At 36.3% G+C, this 18,550-nt stretch overlaps 1 protein-coding gene across 8 annotated transcripts in view; it reads right to left on the bottom strand.

Annotated features, from left to right (window-relative positions):
* Positions 1-18,550, bottom strand: part of GPHN (gephyrin) — a 432,492-nt gene extending 413,942 nt beyond the window's left edge. For 3 of the 8 annotated variants that reach the window (XM_072963275.1, XM_072963276.1, XM_072963280.1), the window contains exon 1: positions 17,582-17,918. In XM_072963275.1, coding sequence (XP_072819376.1) covers positions 17,582-17,645 — 64 coding nt within the window. In that variant the 5' untranslated portion in view covers positions 17,646-17,918. Of the gene's footprint in view, positions 1-17,581 lie in introns of all 8 variants that reach the window. The other 5 variants (XM_006206955.3, XM_072963279.1, XM_006206958.4 and 2 more) reach the window with 4 other exon arrangements.

The following is an 18,550-nucleotide window of genomic DNA, read 5'->3' as shown; positions in this document are numbered from 1 at the left end:
CAACTGAAAAGTTAATCAGTAAAAATAAAATTTATAGAAGTTGACAAATCAAAAAATGCAGGAAAGGAGGAATTTTTAAAAATACAAAGAACAGATAGGATAGAAAAGAGCTAGTGAGATGACAGATTCCTACCCAATTATGCTAGTAATTACATTAAATGTAAACAGAATAAACATACCAATTAAAACACAAAAACTGTCAAATTGGATCAAATAATCATGACCCAATAATATGCTACTTTCAAAAGATATACTTTAAACATAAGAATACACATAGGTTGAAATAAAAGGAAAAAACAAACCATAGAAATACTGATGAAAAGAGCAATTACATTATAAAAATTCAAAAGCAGACTTCAGAGTAAGAAATACCGCTAGAGATAGAGAAGGACATTTTATTATGACATAATGGTTCAACTATCAATTATAATAATCCTAAATTTTATATACCTAATAAGAGCTCCAGAATACATAAAGAGCTCCAGAATACATAAAGGAAAAGTTAAAAGAACTGAAAGGAAAAATCTACGGTCACAGTTGGTAATTTTAAGATTCCTCTATCATAACTCATAAAAACAAACAAACAAAAAATCATTAAAAGATTTGAACACGATTAAACAATAACATTCTTTTCTAGTACACATGAAATGTACCAATCTAACACAAACTCCTTCAGAGAATAAAAGAGAGACAGGAGACTTCCCACTAGTTTTTATGAGGCCAGCAAAAGTTGACACCAAAACCTGACAAAAAATTTACAGGAAGGAAAATTATAGGTTAATACCGCTCATGAATAGAAGTAAAAAATCCTAAATAAAATATTTAAAAATTTAATTCAATAATATAACACTTTGTGACAAAGTGGAATTTATCCTAGGAGTGTAAGACTAGTTTATCAGTGAAATCAGTGTAATTTACCACATTACAGAATTAAGGACACAAACCATATGATTTATCTCAGTAAAAGCAGAAAAACCATTTGACAAAATTTAACCATTAATAATTAATTTATATTTAAATTGAATATAAATACATTTAAATAAAATTTAGCAATTAATAATTTAGAGAACTAGGAACAGGTGGGAAACTTCTTTAATATGATCAAGGGTACCTACAGAAACCTATAGCTAACATAATAATTAATGATGAAATATTGGACATTTTCCCCCCTAAGTTCCGGAATAGAACTATCACCATTTCTACTAAACATTGTTCTGGAAGTCTTGATCACTGCAATAAGGAAAAACAAAGAAACAGTATAAAGAACAGAAAAGAGTAAGAAATTATTACCATTACCCTCAGATGATATGCTTGTAAACATAGGAAATACAAAAAAAATCTACAAAGAACTAAATATTAAGAATAATTCAGCAAGGTTGCTGTTCATAAGATCAAAATACAAAAATCTATGGTATTTCTATGAATTAATATGAAATAATTATAAAATTAAATTTAAATAAACAATACCATTTACAACAGAATTTTTAAAACATTAAATGTATAACCATAAACCTAACAGAAGATGTGCAAGATATCTACACTGAACACTATAAAACACTGCTGAGAGAATTTACAGGTCCAAGTAAGTAGATAGATAATCCATATTCACAGAATGGAAGGCTGTATATTGTAACATGCCAATTCTCTTCAAGTTGGTCTTCAGCTTCAATGCAATCCCAGCCATAGTACTAACAGATTACTCTATTGTAATCTGATTCTTAAATGCATATGACAATACAAGTGATGGAGTATCATGCCCCCAAAGAACAACAAAAAAAATGATTATATTGATCTCTACCTCATGTCATTCATACAGATTAATTTTAAATGTATCACAACTTCAAGTAAAAGGGAAAGCAATAAAGCTTCAAAAGTTTAGGAATATATTTTAATGGTCCTGTAATAGGCAAAGATTTCTTAAACAAGACACCAAAAAAACACTAAATATAAAGAGAAAATTTAATAAGCAACTTAATCAATATTAAGAATTTTTATTTATTAAAAGACACAATTAAGAGAGTGAAAAGACTAACCACAGACTGGGAGAAGATATTTGCCATATATATACCCAGAGTTCCCATGTTCAGAATTACAAAGAATTCCTACAAATCCATTAGACAAAGGCAGTCCTATAAAAAATTTTTTTTTTATTTAATATATTAAAAGGTGCTTGACATCATTACTTATCTGGTAAATATAAATTAGAAGCCACTACACACTGACCAGAATGGCCAAAATTAAAAAGACAATACCAAATTTTGACAAGAATGTAGAGCAACTGAAATCTTCCTTCACTGCTGGTGGGGACAGAAAATAGCACCTTTTGAGGAAACAACCCAGAAATTCTACACCTAGAAAGGAGACAATATATTGATCAAAAGACTCATATGAAAATATTCATGACAGTTTTATTAACAATAGTCAAAATCTAGAAAAATTCAAATATCCATCAACAGAAAAATAATAATTCAATTCGTTCAATGAAATATCACATATTAATAGAAACAATGAATAACTGCTATACACAACAGCATGGATAATATTAGACATAATGATGAGTAACAGAAGTCATTAAATTTATATAAAGTTCAAGAATAGGCAAAATTAATCCGTGATAATAAAAATCAGAATAGTGATTATCTGGGGTAGCAGGGAAAGTAGATATTGACTAGTAAAAGGCATGAAGGAAGATTCTAGCATGCTGGAAATGTTCCACATCTTGATACAGGTGGTACTTGCAAGGATCTATACATATGAAAAATTCATCGTGCTGTATAATTAACATTTGTACATTTTAGTTTATATACGTTATATCAAATTTTAAAACTGCTACAGTAGGTAATTCAAATGGGGCATTTGGGACAAATCTTACTGCAAAGGAAACACCAATTTTTTTAAAGAGCCAAGACTAGGAGTAAACTAGCCTGGATTTCAGCTCCAACTCTATCATTCAGATGTACAACCTTAAATAAGTCATTTAACTGGGTCTTAGTTTCTTTATGTACTAGAGTGGGTTAGTACAGATAATCCTGGAAGTTCTTTCTATATCCAAAAACCTGAGTCTTTGAGATAAGCTGTTTAATTAAAAAAATCAAATTCTCAAATTTCAAACTACAGCCTAAATGTAGCAAAACCAAATTAGCTCTTGTAATTCTAATTGAAGAAGGTTAAAATAAGACAACTACATGCTGCTGTTTATCCTGAATTCCCTAGACCTATATTTAAGTTCATCTACTTTAGCCAAGACATTCTGATACCACCCCACCCCTTCAACAGCCAAGAAACCTGACAGCCAGATTACCTTTCCTTGCTTTTCTAAGGATTGGTTATTCATTCTTCCAGGCCCCACTCAAACACCACCTCCTTTAAAATACCATTCCTCCTACAGCCACTCAGTCAAAATTAATTGTTCCTTCCTCTGTGCACCCACAGTATGTTGCCTGTACTTCTATTATAGCTCTTATTTCATTCTATAATACAGTTACTCGCTTTCATGCATGCAAGTGGACCCATTCCAGAGAAAGGATATACTCACTCAGCCAGTCAGATCACCCAAATCAACCCTGGAAATCAATGAATAACAGCACAGTTAAGATCACCTTCATATCTGATTCTATGTTAATGGTGGTAAAGCTAAGTAACAGATACTAAATGCTGCTGTCCCCAACTCAAAGCAGTAAGAGATTACAATAAACATTCAAATACTGAAATAATTCCAGTCCTTACTTCAGCCTACTCTTCAGCAGAACAATGAAATAGCCAAAGGCAGACAGCTGAAGAAAAAAGTAAATTAGACCTGTAGTGGAGAAAAAAAGTATTTATTAAAGTAATTAGCAGATTTACATCAGTAAATGGACAGTTAGGGAGGAGGCAAGCGAACTACTTGGGGGTTATGTATTCAGCATCCCTTTTCTGTTAACTGACACTGCTCCTATCCACATAATTGGTACAACAAAACCTCTACCCCGTGATCACAGACTGGTCCAGGACAAAGTTCTTCCTCACACATTTTAGAAACACAACTTCCAAAATAAAGTCAGTCCTTCTCTGAATAGATAAAATGGGAAAAGCTACACAATACAGAAGCAGTTGATGGTACTATTTTTTCTATTATAACAAAAGCAGATCTGTGGTGAAGAGAAAATGAAGCTTAATTTACAGAGTGAAACAAAGATGAAAAAGAGTCCCGAGGACACTTGCAACCAAAACAAACCTGTGACAGACTGTGACTCTGACGACCCCAATTAATCATGCTTTCTAAGTATTCCTACTCTCTTCCCACAGTGTCTGTGGGCTGGGCCTGTGAGTATTTTGACCAACAGAATAATGTTGGAAGTAAGACTGTGCCAGTTTCCAGGCCCATCCCTTAACTGTCCTCACAGCTCTGTTTCCTCCCTCTCACAATACATGCTCTTGGAATACTTACTGGAACTAGTCATCACACCATGAAGCTAATGAATCACCCATGTGGAGAAACCCACATGCAGGAGAACTAAAGCCCTGGACAACAGTCCTAACTGGGACTTCCAGATGACTGCTGCTATACCAGAACCCCAACCAATGTCACATAAGGCACAACTATTGAGTTAATTCGTAGAAATGTGAGAAACATTAAATTGTAGTTCTAAGCCACTAAGTTTCATGGTGGTTTATAATGCAAATTTTAATTAACATAAAAGTTTATTTCACATGTAAGTAACTTAGAATTATACTTTCCTAACACAGACCGTATCTTTGAGACCAGACTGGCAAACTATGACCCTTGGGCCAACTCTGGCCAATCTCTTTCCATAAATAAAGTTTTACTGGAACACAGTCATGCTCATTTTATTTACATATTGTCTACAGCTGCTTTTATGCTGTAAGGGCAGAGCTGAGTAGCTGTGACAGAAATCATATAGCCCACAAAGCCTAAAATATTTACTATCTGACCCTTTACAGTAAAAGTTTGGTAAATCCTGTCAGGCAGTACTTGGCAATATAAAATAAATATTATTTTAATATATAAATGACTTAAAATGTTAACCTACTTTACAACCAACTCCTCATACTTAAAGGAGGACACTATAAATATTTAGTAGTTTTAGCCTAACACAATGCAGAGCACATCACATGGCACATTCCTGTGAAAGGCTGAATGTTTATATCTGCTCCAAAATTCATATCACCCCAGTGTGATGGTATTTGGAGGTGGGGCCTTTGGAAGGTGATTTGGTCATGAGGACAGCGCCTTCATGAATGGGATTAGTACCCCTTTAAAAGAGACTCAGCGAGTTCCCTCCTCATTTCTGCATTATAAGGAGACAGAAGATAGCCAGGAAGTAGGCCCTCACGGGACACTGAATCTGCTGGTACCTTGACCCTGGACTTCCTAGCCTCCATAATTATGAAAAGTATCTGTTGCTTATAAGCCACCTAGTCTATGGTACTCTGTTACAGCAGCCCAATGAACTAAGACAGTACTGAACTGGACTGTATTGTCTGTTAACAAGTCAGGCTATGGTCAGACTAAATATTCGAAGCAACAGGAAAGGACAGGAAAACAGAGTAATAAAATCAGATCCACAACTATCTAGCTGTTTGAAAGTTCCTACAATGGGGGTGGTAGAGTCTCTATCTCAAGCATAATCAATAATTTTTTTTAACTTATAATGCTTCACAGACCTATCTGCAGGAAAAAAAAAATTAGAAAATCCAAGTCCAGTATTGACCTAAATCAATGATTCTCAAACTTTTCCTGCCCAAAATCATCTTTGGCAAATGCTTTAAATCCTATAGATTTTCTTTAGGTATCTGATATTTCATAAAGTATCTCTCCTCTTTTATACATAATATTCATTTGCCTTATGCCTCAAGTCATTATTTCTTCAACCCAAACACAACAAGGTTTAAGTCTTGGCTCACTGTCCCCGAGATTTACTGTTTTCCTCATCTATCAATTAAAAAAATCTCTCTTCTCAAAAAAAACCAAAAAACTCTCTTCTACAAATCAACAATTATCTACATAGTTTCATTTTGCTATCACTTTACCAGCCTGTATTACTGCACCATTTGTATAACATTTAAAACTTTCCCACTTTCTTAATTATAGTACAGTACTCCATAACTATAATATCTACATATATGTATATAGAGGGAGTTTTCTCCACAGACCTTAACAAGTCCTAGAGAATATCAGAAGCAGTTTCACATACATACTTTACTTTAAACCCATATCTCAAAAACCTCAAATTCTTGTTGTTAGTTACCACACTACAAATAGCATCTTCTGACTCTAACAACCCAAAATTAAGGCAGAAATTAAGAGTTTAGATCAAGCAGAACCCCTTATAGTACTTAGCTTTAATGATGCTCCTAAAATAAAATAAAATAAAATAAAATAAAATAGTAGAAAAACACCATGAAGATAAGTCATGATTGGGTTAGACACCTAAAAGCTGTGTTGGTTGCTTTCTGTTACCATGTTTATAAAGGTAATTAGATTCAAATTTATTGAAATATATAACATTTATGAGTATTTATTATGTGGGGAGACTCCCTAAACGTTTATATTTATTTTTTCATTTATCACAACCAGCCTGTAAGGCAGGCACTGGATTATTCCCCATTTTACAAATGAGAAAATTAAAGTTTAAAGTTAAGTAACTTCAAAAACTTCACTTAACTCAGGTATAAAACCAGGTAGTCTAATCTAGAGTCCACCTACTATTCTAAGTATCTGTGTGAACCTAAACCATAATATTGTTCATTGAAGGTATATGTCATATTTTTAAATAGCTTCATTCTAAATACGTAATAGCGAAATAATCAAAACATTTGGGGGGAATAATAATTTTTGCTTTCCAGATGTCTGGAAATACCATATGTCTGGTATATCACTACAATTTAAATTTTAAAAGAAAAAGGTTAATACCTCATACCTCTATATCACTATTATTCTTCTAAGCTTGATTGTGCAAAACAGTTATTACACTCACATGTGTGTAATTTTCATTCTAAATCTTAAGCATTTTGCAATTCGAACTCTACAGCATGATATTGAATGAAGTAAAATAGCAGAAGTAACAGACATTATTTCCATTTATACTTGGTATGAATGTCTGTCTTTTTCTAGCAGTTTTTCCTAGCTTCCTGTTTGAAGCTAGGAAGGCATTTCATTCAGATCAATAATTTTGCTGTCTGTAACAGGTTATAGATAATGTGAATACAAGCAATGAGAGAATAATAAACATGAGGTATGTTCCTGAGATTGAGATTAATAAGATTTTAGAGCTGAGAGAGATTTTAGAAAGCATCTATTCATCTTTACATTTTACAGATAATGATACCAAACACCCACTGGAAAAATCCAAAATAGAACTTGATCCAATGTTCTTTCCCCATATAGTAGTAACAGAATCAAGACTGGTCTTTGCTATCACAGATTTTCTGAATAAGATAATACATTCTGCCAATCTTATAATGTGAAAAAAGAAAAAGAAAAACATGAGAGGTGATAAATAAGTGGGGAAAATACATTATACACATACACACATTTTAAAGGCAAATCCAGAAACAAAGGATTCTCATAGTAGAGATAACTGTCAGAAACCACTATTTCTACAGCAAAAAGCTAAAAGAATGTAAGGGTTTTATATAGACTTCCAAAAGATCATTTGCAGGAAAAAGACCACTATCTTCCAAAGGGATGTTGAACAAAATTCTGATGTGTCTTGAAAAAGTATTCCATTCTCAAAAAATTTTGGAAACACTGAAGTTCAACAGGCTCCACAATTCTAATATTACTCACATCTTTATTATGTTAATATGCTTTAGTACACTGTGACTCTCCAAAGGGAGGGATATATTATATAGCACTTTCCAAATTTATTTGACTACATAAAAACCTCTTCATACCACATCTATTATAACATCCCCCAGAGAAGTGCTACTAGAACAAAACTAGGAAACACTGGGAGGGATGTTTTGTTAAAAAAAAAAAAAGAGAGAGAGAGAGAGAGACTAAAGACTCATAGCTGATCATAAATTTAAAATAAAGCAACATAAAAGAGCTAATGTAAAAACTAGTAAAATCTTACTCTCTTATTATATGCATACTACTGTTCTAAAATGTCCTTAGATAACCATTCTTATGTAGTGTGCAAAAAAGTGCAAGTCAGTCATTGTGAGTGCCCCTCATATATAAAGTACCATTGTTGATAATAATAGGTGGCTCTGAGTTTAGCCCACTACCTCTCACATCTTAACTTTTTCCAGATCCAATTAGAACTACCTGCCAGAGGACCATTTTCATGGAAGAAGCACAAGAAAGAGGAAATGGAACAGATAAACTATACTCTAAGGCAGAAAAAAAAGCAAAAAGGTATCAAGACTTCAGGAATTTTCTAGCAAAAGACTTGTCTGCCCAGCACATTTTTCCCCTTCTAGTAGCATAAATTCCTCTTCTTTTGAAGGCTTCCCTATCCCCTCTCCACGTGATTCTGGTGGAGCCACCAATTTAGTGTCACAGTCCCAAAACAGACGTGATACAGAGCTGGTCAATCACAGTCCTCACTCTCCTAGTCACAATGATTGGCCCAAAGTAGACCTATGAGCCAAGCCAGTGAAGGAGTACCCCAGAATTTTATCTACAAATGGTCATGAGAAGGAAAACCTTTCCTCTGGACTTACTAGTTGGGAAAGGGAAAACCTGACTGTCTATTACTATAATCTCCTAACCTGCCTCTCCCTTCAGCTCTGGCTACATGAAGGAAGTCAGCCTGCAACATACTTAAAAAACAAAGCACTGAAATGGAGAATAAGAGTCCTTGATTATATTAATTCCCTGGTCACACTCCTTGAGTCTCTAAAATCAGATTCTCCTCTATACTCTGTTTCTGTGTAAATGAATAAATTCCCCTTTTCACTTAAGCTAATTTTGAGCTGAGTATTTGTTGTTTGCAATTTTAAAAAGGTCCTAATACACACATATAACTCAAGAAAGAGATCTATCTCAAAAGAACTTGTAAAGATTAAAAAGACAATATCAAATGAAGGTGAGAATATTCATTACAATTAGATCACCCTTTTTGGAAAAACTGTGTAATTTCTAAGAAAGTTTTTAAACAGAAACTACTGACCTAAAAATTCTACTTACAGTAATTAATCTTCCATTTTAAAAGACTCACAAATATGCAATAATAAATATACAATGTTATCATCCACATTTATCACAGTGAAAAATTAGAATCCTCTATGTCCATCAATTGAGGACTGATTAAATAAAGTATAACCTATGATACACTATAACAGAGTCATTAAAAAGAAAGATCTATATATACGAACTAGTTGTTAAACGCCAAGAAGTATAATGTAGTGGTTAAGAGCTTATACTCTAGGAATAGGATACATGGATTCAAATCACAGCTTGGCCTTTTACTAGCCTGGTCTCTCACTGCAGTAATCTGAACAAATTACTTGATTTCTCTGCTATAATTTCTTCAACTATAAAATGGTGATATTATTATCAGGATTAAATGAATTAATAGGCTTTAGGACAGGCTCTAGAAAAGTATTTCATACTTGGTAAGCTCTCAGTAAACTATGTATTACTATTTTTACTAATATGAAAAGATGTCCAAGATATGCTAAAGAGAGAGGAAGGTACAGAATATGTATGACTAAAGAACACACTCAAATATCTACCAGGCGAGACAGATAACATAAACAGGTTAAATGAGAATTGCGGGAAACTGGAGAATACATGCCCTATCTCAAGGGAACAGCTACTCTAACCAACTAGTGTCATATAAGAAAGAGGCTGCAGTGTTGCTGAATCTTTAAAAGCGAAAAATATGGGTTTATATAAATATATATCTTTTTTAATGTTAGAAACATACTTTTTTGTAAAAACACAGTATGGGCCTAATGAAATATGTGCACTGGTCAGTTATGACCCATGATCTGTAACTCACTGCCTCAAAAAGGCACCTATATTAGAAACTAGAAGTCAGGAGAAGGCAAGTGTATAAAGTCACAACTGAAAAGCAAACACAATAGTTATGCAAAATGTTAGCTATAATTACTTAAACCTGAATGAATAAAATAATTACGTTCAGTATCTTCTATCTTAGAAAGCAGGAAATGTGTAATGGTTTAAAAACTTGTGTTAAAATGGCTTGACGTGAAAACAGTCTTGATGTTAAACTGTCTATGTCAAAAATAAAATATAGAGGCATGTTACTCCTTGAAATGCAACATAAATGAAGCATGATTTGACTAAATAGTGTGTTCATGTTAAGACAGACACACAATAAAGACTGTCTTACTACTGTATCCCTTAGTTTAGCACAGAGCTCGGCACATAGTATATATTGAATGTTGAAACATTATTTCCTTTGTTCTTCCTATTAACTGTATAAAGTAAGCATAATTACCCTTATCCAGAGCTAAGGAAACAGGTAAAATGTATAATATATAAAATATATAATTTTTCATTTTTTAAGATGACATTTTAAAAAATTTCTTTAACACTACTCTAAAATAATCCTCATTATAGAAAAAACTAGGCCTATCAACTAAGTATATAAATCAATTATATTAGAAAATATATAAGAAAATACATATAAGAAAAATATAAAGAATTTATACAATACACATTAAACTTGATAGTATAAAATGTTTCAAATACACATTATTGATATCATCCTGTTATCAGTAATAAATATACAAAAAAATACTAAGCTCCACTCATCTATACTGACCTGTCTTCATTTAGTAATAATAGTGAAGTTCTAGTTTATCTTAATGTTTCTGAGTAGTTACTTCCTAAACTACTATATAAATGTCACACCATCCAATTTTTTTTAAAACATCTTCTATCCAAATAGTTCATTAATAAGTGCATTGACAAAAGGGCACAGAAGTTAAGAACACCATCATCTGTTTCAAGAACTTAAAAATCTACTGTGAATAAGATGTTTATGCATGAAGCTATTAGCAAACTGTGCCAAAGTAACATATGAAGAGGAAAAGTAAAGCTTAAACAATACAGGTTTGAATTGCGTGGGCCCACTCACACCAGGATTTTTTTCAGTAAGTACTATAATACTACACAGTCCAAGGTTGGTTAAATCCATGTATAAGGAACCTTGGATGGGGAGAGTCATGGCTATGAGGGGCAACTAAAAAGTCAAATGTGGGTTTTGGACTTGGGGCGGGGTACGGAGGTCAGCATCCCTAATCCTCAACTCAGGTGTTCAAGAGTCAACTATATACTCTTAAGTTAGACATATACGGTAAACATTTTCACATACGTTATTTCAGTCACTTATTACAACTCTGAGGAGTAAGTATTGCTATATTCATTTTGGAGCAGGAAATTAAAATTCAGAAGGGTTAAATGACTTCCCAGAATAAAGGGATTTCAGGGTCTGAAATCCAAGTCTGTTTGACTCCAAAGTCCTTTTCATTTTTTTTTACCCCCATTAAACTACATCTTGCAGATTCCCACATGTACATGATTACAGGGTATAGCAACATCTATAAACACTGTAAGAAAACAAAGATAAACATCACCGTAGAGAATAATTCCTAGGAAAGGTTTGCTTGAGGAAGTGAGATTTGAGCTGAGTCTGAAATTCAGTCTGAAACTACTGCTGGCAAAAAGAGGGTCAATACTACAGAAATTTCTAAATAAAAAAAAAAATCCAAATATTTTTCCTTCAGTTTAAAATGATTGGACCTAATAGCTCTTTTCTTCCATCTCTTATTCTCCTGCATTTTTAATGTATAATCTTCCCCTCCCCTATAATGATTCCCATTATTAAGACAAAAATTAAGCCTGATATCTCATATTTCTCTTTCCAGCTATCAAGATGCTAGCTTCCTTCATGTTAGTGGTGAGAAAAGCTGAAAGAGAGAGACAGAGTGTTAAATAATATTGCTCAAAGTTACAGAACTTTACTGGCCAGACTACTACTAGAAAATACTTCTTCTAGTGTTCTTCCTGTAACCCAGTGTTTTTTTTTTTTCCACCAAAGTACCAATAACAGAAAAGAATGCTGAGGTCTGGCGTTACATAATGGGGTCACTTGAAATTTCTTTGAAGTTTGATTTAATCTTAAAAGCTCATTTGAAATTCTACATTCGGTGCCTAATTTACTCATGCTTATTTTAATATTAAAGTACTTTAAATGATATACTGTCAAGTAAAATTGATAGTTAAGTATTATGTTTGTTCCCACAGCTTAGATTCTAAGGCTTAGAATCCTTAGAGTATCCCTTGACACAATGTCATGTATCCAAATTCAAAAAGCAGGGCATGAATTGTATAATGACCCTTTCATCACATCTCATTTCCTTGCTACTTTATTTTTCAAATTAGGACATTTTTAAAAAGCATAGTAAATTTAATTCCACACTTTCAAAATACATTATTGGCAAAACTACTGTAAAACTTGTTGGAATTGTTTATTTTAATTACAATATTTTCAAGAAGTTCTACTTACTTAGTTGAAACTAGATACATCTTCACTTATGAAAACATTAAACAACCTGAATAGAATTTCTACATGACAATACTTCATTGGACGTTTGCTTTGGGGAGAGGTCGCTCAAAAATTAAGTAAGATGTATGCCGTTTGTATTAACAACAGATCCAGTTACTTCTAAGCAGGTTAAACAGTCTTGGTATTTATCTTCTCTGGACAGATATGAAGGAAGAAATCCTTTGTAGTTTCATTACTTTCTTTTTAGGACTTTTTTTTTTAATTTTTTAACATTCCAAATTCCAAATACTTTTAGTTCTTCAATCCTGTTTACAGGTGCTAAGTACAGATTTTTATCTATTTTACTCACTTTCAAAAAAGCACCCTATTCACTCACCTTAACCAGGAATTTGTCATCATTTAAGAGTAAAAACAGACTCATTCATCAATTCTCCCCAATAACATATTGTTGATTCTCCACCATACACTTCAGTTAAAGTCAAATAGTCATGTGTCTTTAATGTAATTAAAATTCTTGATATGTAACAATATGTACTACTAATTAATAAAATCTTTGGCCAGTGGTCATAGTATTAAATATATTCATCAGAAGGTAATATAATGATTTCCTACTTTAATCTCTAATACATTGCTTTCCACCAAAAATTCATAAGAAAGACCTTGTTTGAAAAATATTTGGTTTGTTTTTAATATAGATCAATACTGGCATATTTTCAGTACACACAATTCCATTTCGTAAAATATAGGTTTTGTTAGGAACAATGATTTGCCTACTTAATGACAACATTTATTTTCAAAACAAAGATACATTTATATATCTTTATCACTAAATGGGCTTTTCAGAAAATAATGTTGACACTCATAATGTTCAAGAATAAGCTTGCGGAATGAAATAAAATTATTGAACAATACCAGAGTCATACAATTATCATCTCCTTGGCTTAGAATTTTTTTTAAATATTTTCAGTGGCTTTATTTATGACTAAAATTCTCCCTACCTGTAACTAATATTTTTGGTTTCTAGTTCACAATTAGTCTTTTGTCTAATCTCTGTTATCTAGTTTTACACATGTCTAACATCTATTACTAATTACAAATCTACAACTCAGTACAATAAAATGTATATTACTAGAGCAAAAACATGATTTTAAAATGCCCTTTCCTGAAACTTTGCATCTTTTCCTCACCTATGTCACTGCTAATGAAAATTTAGGAAATGGATTATCATCTTTAGCTAAGTGCTTTGGTGTATCAAACACTAGCAGTGGCTAGCTAATGTGATATTAAATAGCCAGTGGAACATGATCTGTTTCATTCTATATTACATACATATATATTTACTATTTTCCTAATGTTACCATGTAGCTTTTATAGTGGCAGAATGAGTGTGCTCCCTTGATAAACAGCTCCTTTAGAAATAGATAAAAGTACCTGAAAAGTGACACATTTGAAATTTAGTGAGACTGCTATGTAATTGTTAAGACTGACTGTAAGTATAATTACTACTGAAGTTGTAAAAACTAAAAATTCCTACATCTGTCCCACATCTCGCTTCTAGTTTCAAAGCAGCAGATACTTGTTTATTTGCCTCATATTATTCATCATCATGTTGTCTTTCATTTGTTATAAATAGCAATAGAAGCAAAGATCATTAGAAACAGATATATTAAAAACCAAATCTTAAGTCACCAAAGACCATATAACTTTCATTTCCAACAAATCAACATAAAATATTAACTAATAAAGATACACTTTTTAGAAATGGAGAATAATCTTCAACATAAAATGTTTCCATGTTAATGTTCCCACTTTCCTGATAAACAATTACTAACATAATTAAAATATCCAGTTTACATTATCATTATGATTATTATTCTGAATTTCAAGTTCTAAATGATTCACGGTAGTCCTACAAAGAAGAAATGCCCTTGCTAAATATTTTCCCACCATTATTTTTGCAAAATTCTAACCATTAATTCATGTGATGAGAAGTTTCAATAGACTGTGAACATTTGCCAAATTAACAACTGAAATGAAGATTACAAAAACATCTAGAAGATGAGAAGTTTCAAAGTAGTATAAATATTATCTTTCAACAGATAATCAAAATTGTCACAAAAAAGTCAATTAAAGACTTTAGAAATGACAACACAATTCACAAAAATAATCACACTGTAAAATGTGTGCAAAGGTACATAATATTTTCCACTAACCTCTGTAAAATAGATTTAGACAAAACACTTAAAATCACTATTATGAGGCATGGAGAAAATATTTTATAAAAAAAAAGCCCTCTACCCTTAAGAGCCACACATTATAACTCACAAAATCTCAGCTTTAAGTATGGCCTCTGAATTCAGTTTTCTTAAGTATGAAATCATAGTACTTAAGTTCAGTGTATAATAATTTTACATAGTAAAAGTACAATACTTGGAAGTTCTGCAAGAAAAAACTGTGCAACATAGCTTCATTTTTGTAGGTTTCTTTATGTCTGCAAAATTACATGGCATGTTAAGACCACAGATATTAAGCTGTTTGTAGTAAAATCCACTATTCGCAAACTGAGGGCTGGTGAGCTTTCCTTTGATTTTGCTCCATATTTACAGGCTCCATAATAGTAGACAATACTTATATCAACAACAATAGTTATTTCTGACTTCAAATATTCATTTTATCACCAAATCCTATTGCCCTCCATTACCACTTCTCCCAAATCTACAATTTTCATTCCTTCAGTTGCATGCTTACTCCTAACCCTAGACTTTTCCCCTTAAACTATTGTACTTCATTCTCATGAGATAGTTTCTGTAGATTATCCTTAATTCCACTGCCAAAGTTAACTTCTCTCCCTGTCTCTCACAGGCATTCTGCCTGTGCCATCTACCTATCCTACCTGGGCATCCCAGGGCATTTACATTACATTTTTGTTCTGCTCAATAGCATCATCCTCACCAACAAACTCATTTATAAGGTTGCTACTGATTTTCAACTCCCCCTAAAAAATGCCAGTTTTGCCTTACCTCTGGTAAATGTACCAAATTCTCCCTTCACATTTCCTAATTCATCTTAATATGGAATACCTTTTACATTTAGCTCTCAATCACACGAGTAATTTATTTAGATAATTTTAGTACGAAAATTACATACACTGTTTCTTTAGTTGCTTGTATATGTTATCCCTATAGGACTGCAGAGATACAGATAAAGCATTCTGTACAACAGCCATTTACAGTGTCACTTGACCCAGGTACGATGATTCACTAAACAAAACTATTAGAGAAAGCTTAAATAAACAAATGGAGTTTTTTAATCTCTATGGTTTAACTTCAAACATCTATGACCTTTGGTTTTCATAGACAACGAACATATCTTAGTTTCTATTAAGCTTCACTCTCACTACTCTATTAATGTTCAAAACATGGCTAGAATTTAAAGTGCAAGATGAGGGTTGATATAGGGTATACACTTTTACACTCCGCGATTAGATTCTATGAAAATCAGCAATGTCAACTCCAAGATTTCTGAAATACAACTGAAGGCTTCCGCACCATAAGAAGAGAACAATGTATCTTCTAATTTGGGGCGGGGGAGGAGGGAATCCCTTCCCTGCGACTGATTTAGAGTAGTTTACTGCAGGTGCTTTCAATTAGGAAAATTCAGTAAATCACTATTAACATCTGTAAAAAAAATACCAGAGAAAGGCAACCCATTTATTTAAAAGAGAGGAAGAGGTGCCAATGATAGCTCCTTTCCATAAAACTCAACAGCCAAATTAAGCTTTGCATCCTGTATCTATTATCAGAGATATTTTTTTCAACCTAAATAAAAAGCAAGTCTCATTCAATTTAGTCCCTTCTCGAGCACTGTCTCAACCTGTAAGAATTTGACAAGGGGAAAAAAAATCGTGTGTGTGTGTGTTTGTGTGTGTGTGTGTGTCGGGGAGGGGGGTGTGGAGACACTAGGATTCCCGTCTACATTGCTTCCTTTCCCGAAATCACATCAGTAAGTCTTCGGTTTTCTTCACTCCCAACTAAGCCCTCAGGTTTCAAATATAGTTCTTTTACCCCCACCTCCCATTCAATTACATATAAACCTTGCCAACTACACAACCACAGCAGAAACCTCTACAAATCGGCTTGCTATTCATCTCAGAAGTCGTGCCCTGCAGCAACTGCCTAGCCAAACTGAGGGATATTACCCAAATACAACGCAACGGAATCAGACATGCAGAGCACACACGGCTTCCGCGAGGGAGGGAAACGCGACCCGGGAAAAGTGAGCCCCTCACAAGCCTGGGGACCATCGGGGGATGGGGGGAGCGGAGGAACCCGAGAAATGGAATTCTTCCTCTCAAGTAAAATGGGCTGGATCCCTGGCCGCAGGCTACAGCCGGTCCTTGAAAGGAAACGAAGAGGTGGGCAGAGGGCCCTTCGCTCAGGAAAGCGGAATGCAGACACTTTCCGAAGTCCGGGTGCAAGCAGATCCCCCACCTCCCGTGGGAAACGAGGGGGGGCCCCATGGGTGGCAGAGGGGATGCCCGGCTCGCGAGGGGCAGCGGGACGCGGAGCAGAGTTTCTTTCGCCTAATGAACACCCGCGTCGTGTCAGGCGGGTGCCCCGCGAAAGCACCGCGAGAGCGGCGCGGGGCCGCCCGGGTGGTGGGGAAGGGACAGAAGGGAGGGGGTGGAAATGGGATTCCCCCCTCTCTGGAACAAGCAGTAGTGGAGGAAGCGCGCGGGCCAGCGGAGAACCGCGTGCTTGAGACTGCGGAGCCGGGATCCCGCCGCCCGCACCAGCAGCAAGGAGCCCCGCAGAGCCCGCCGCACCGGCTCCTCTGTCCCCAGGGGCCAGGGACTTCGGCTGCGAAAGCACTGAGGCCTGATATCCCACGGGACCGGCCCCAGCTCCCGGGGGGGCCCGCGGGAACACCCCAACCTCCAGCAGTTCTCTTCGGTTGTAAAACGTCCCCCCATCCGTCCCCCTCCTCAGCCTTCCCTCCTCCCCAGGCCGCAGAGAAGGGTCTCCACAGGCGAGAAGCCTGAGGCAAGTCAGGGACAGCGGCTGCGGCGGTCCTGGACCTCCTCCCCCGGTTACCTGTGAGGACTCCGACACGGATTTGATGATCGTGGTTAGTGAGGATCATTCCCTCGGTCGCCATGTTTCCCAGCGCAGTCACCGCACTGACAGGAGCCGGGAGAAGCCGGAGCCCGGAGCGCGCGGGCCGGGAGCGCGCTCGCCTCGGAGAGCGCGAGGCGAGCGGGGAAAGGGGGGGTTGGGGGGTGGCGGCCGAGCGCTCCGCGGCCTGCGTGAGGGAGAGGCCGGGCCCGGAGTGCGCGAGTCCGCGGGAGGGGGCGGAGTCGGGGTGCGCGACCCGAGTCCGGGTCGGAGGCAGCGAGGTGTGGGATGGGGACGCGGTGGCCGCTCAGGGAGAGCGCGCGGAGGCGTCCAGGCTAGGCCGAAGAGACCCCCGGCCGCTCTGCGGAGAGTGAGACCCTGGACGACTAGATGGCAGGAGACTGAGGGGAAGGGAGAGAACACGCTCCGGAGGTTGCGGGGGCGGACTCGGGGACAGGGGCGGAGCTACACAGCGAGTCGTGGAACTCGTGGAGAGTGAGGGGAGGAGTAAGAGCTCGGCTGCGGAGTACTGGGAGCGGGAAGGAGCCGGCCCAGCCCGAGCTGGGCTGGGGAACGCTCCTGGGCGCGTGAGTAGCGCTGGATTGGCTGGGAGAACGCGGAGCGGGTGCGCGCGAGACACGAACGCAGCCTCTACCGAGCCCCAGACATAAGCAATCCCCTGCCGAGCCCGGCGCCTCGTCGTTTGTCAGCGGTTCTGGCCGGCTTTCGGGGCCGCGGAGCCGCTCTCCGGAGGGGACAGGGGAAGGCGCCAGGAAACCTGGAGGTGCCTTAGAAAGCTGCGTGGGTGGCAGAACCGCGGCTTCTGTGACAGCCTGCGGTGGGCGAAGGAGGAGGAATCCTGTCCTGCCTCATCTTCCCGCCTGCTTCCTAAGTCTCCTTGCCGGAGGATTTCCCAGCTCCAAGCCTGTACCTACAGGAGGATGCTCA

This window comes from Vicugna pacos, chromosome 6, assembly GCF_048564905.1.
Source record: "Vicugna pacos chromosome 6, VicPac4, whole genome shotgun sequence".
Taxonomy (NCBI): domain Eukaryota; kingdom Metazoa; phylum Chordata; class Mammalia; order Artiodactyla; family Camelidae; genus Vicugna; species Vicugna pacos.
This window is presented reverse-complemented; position numbering and strand designations above follow the sequence as displayed.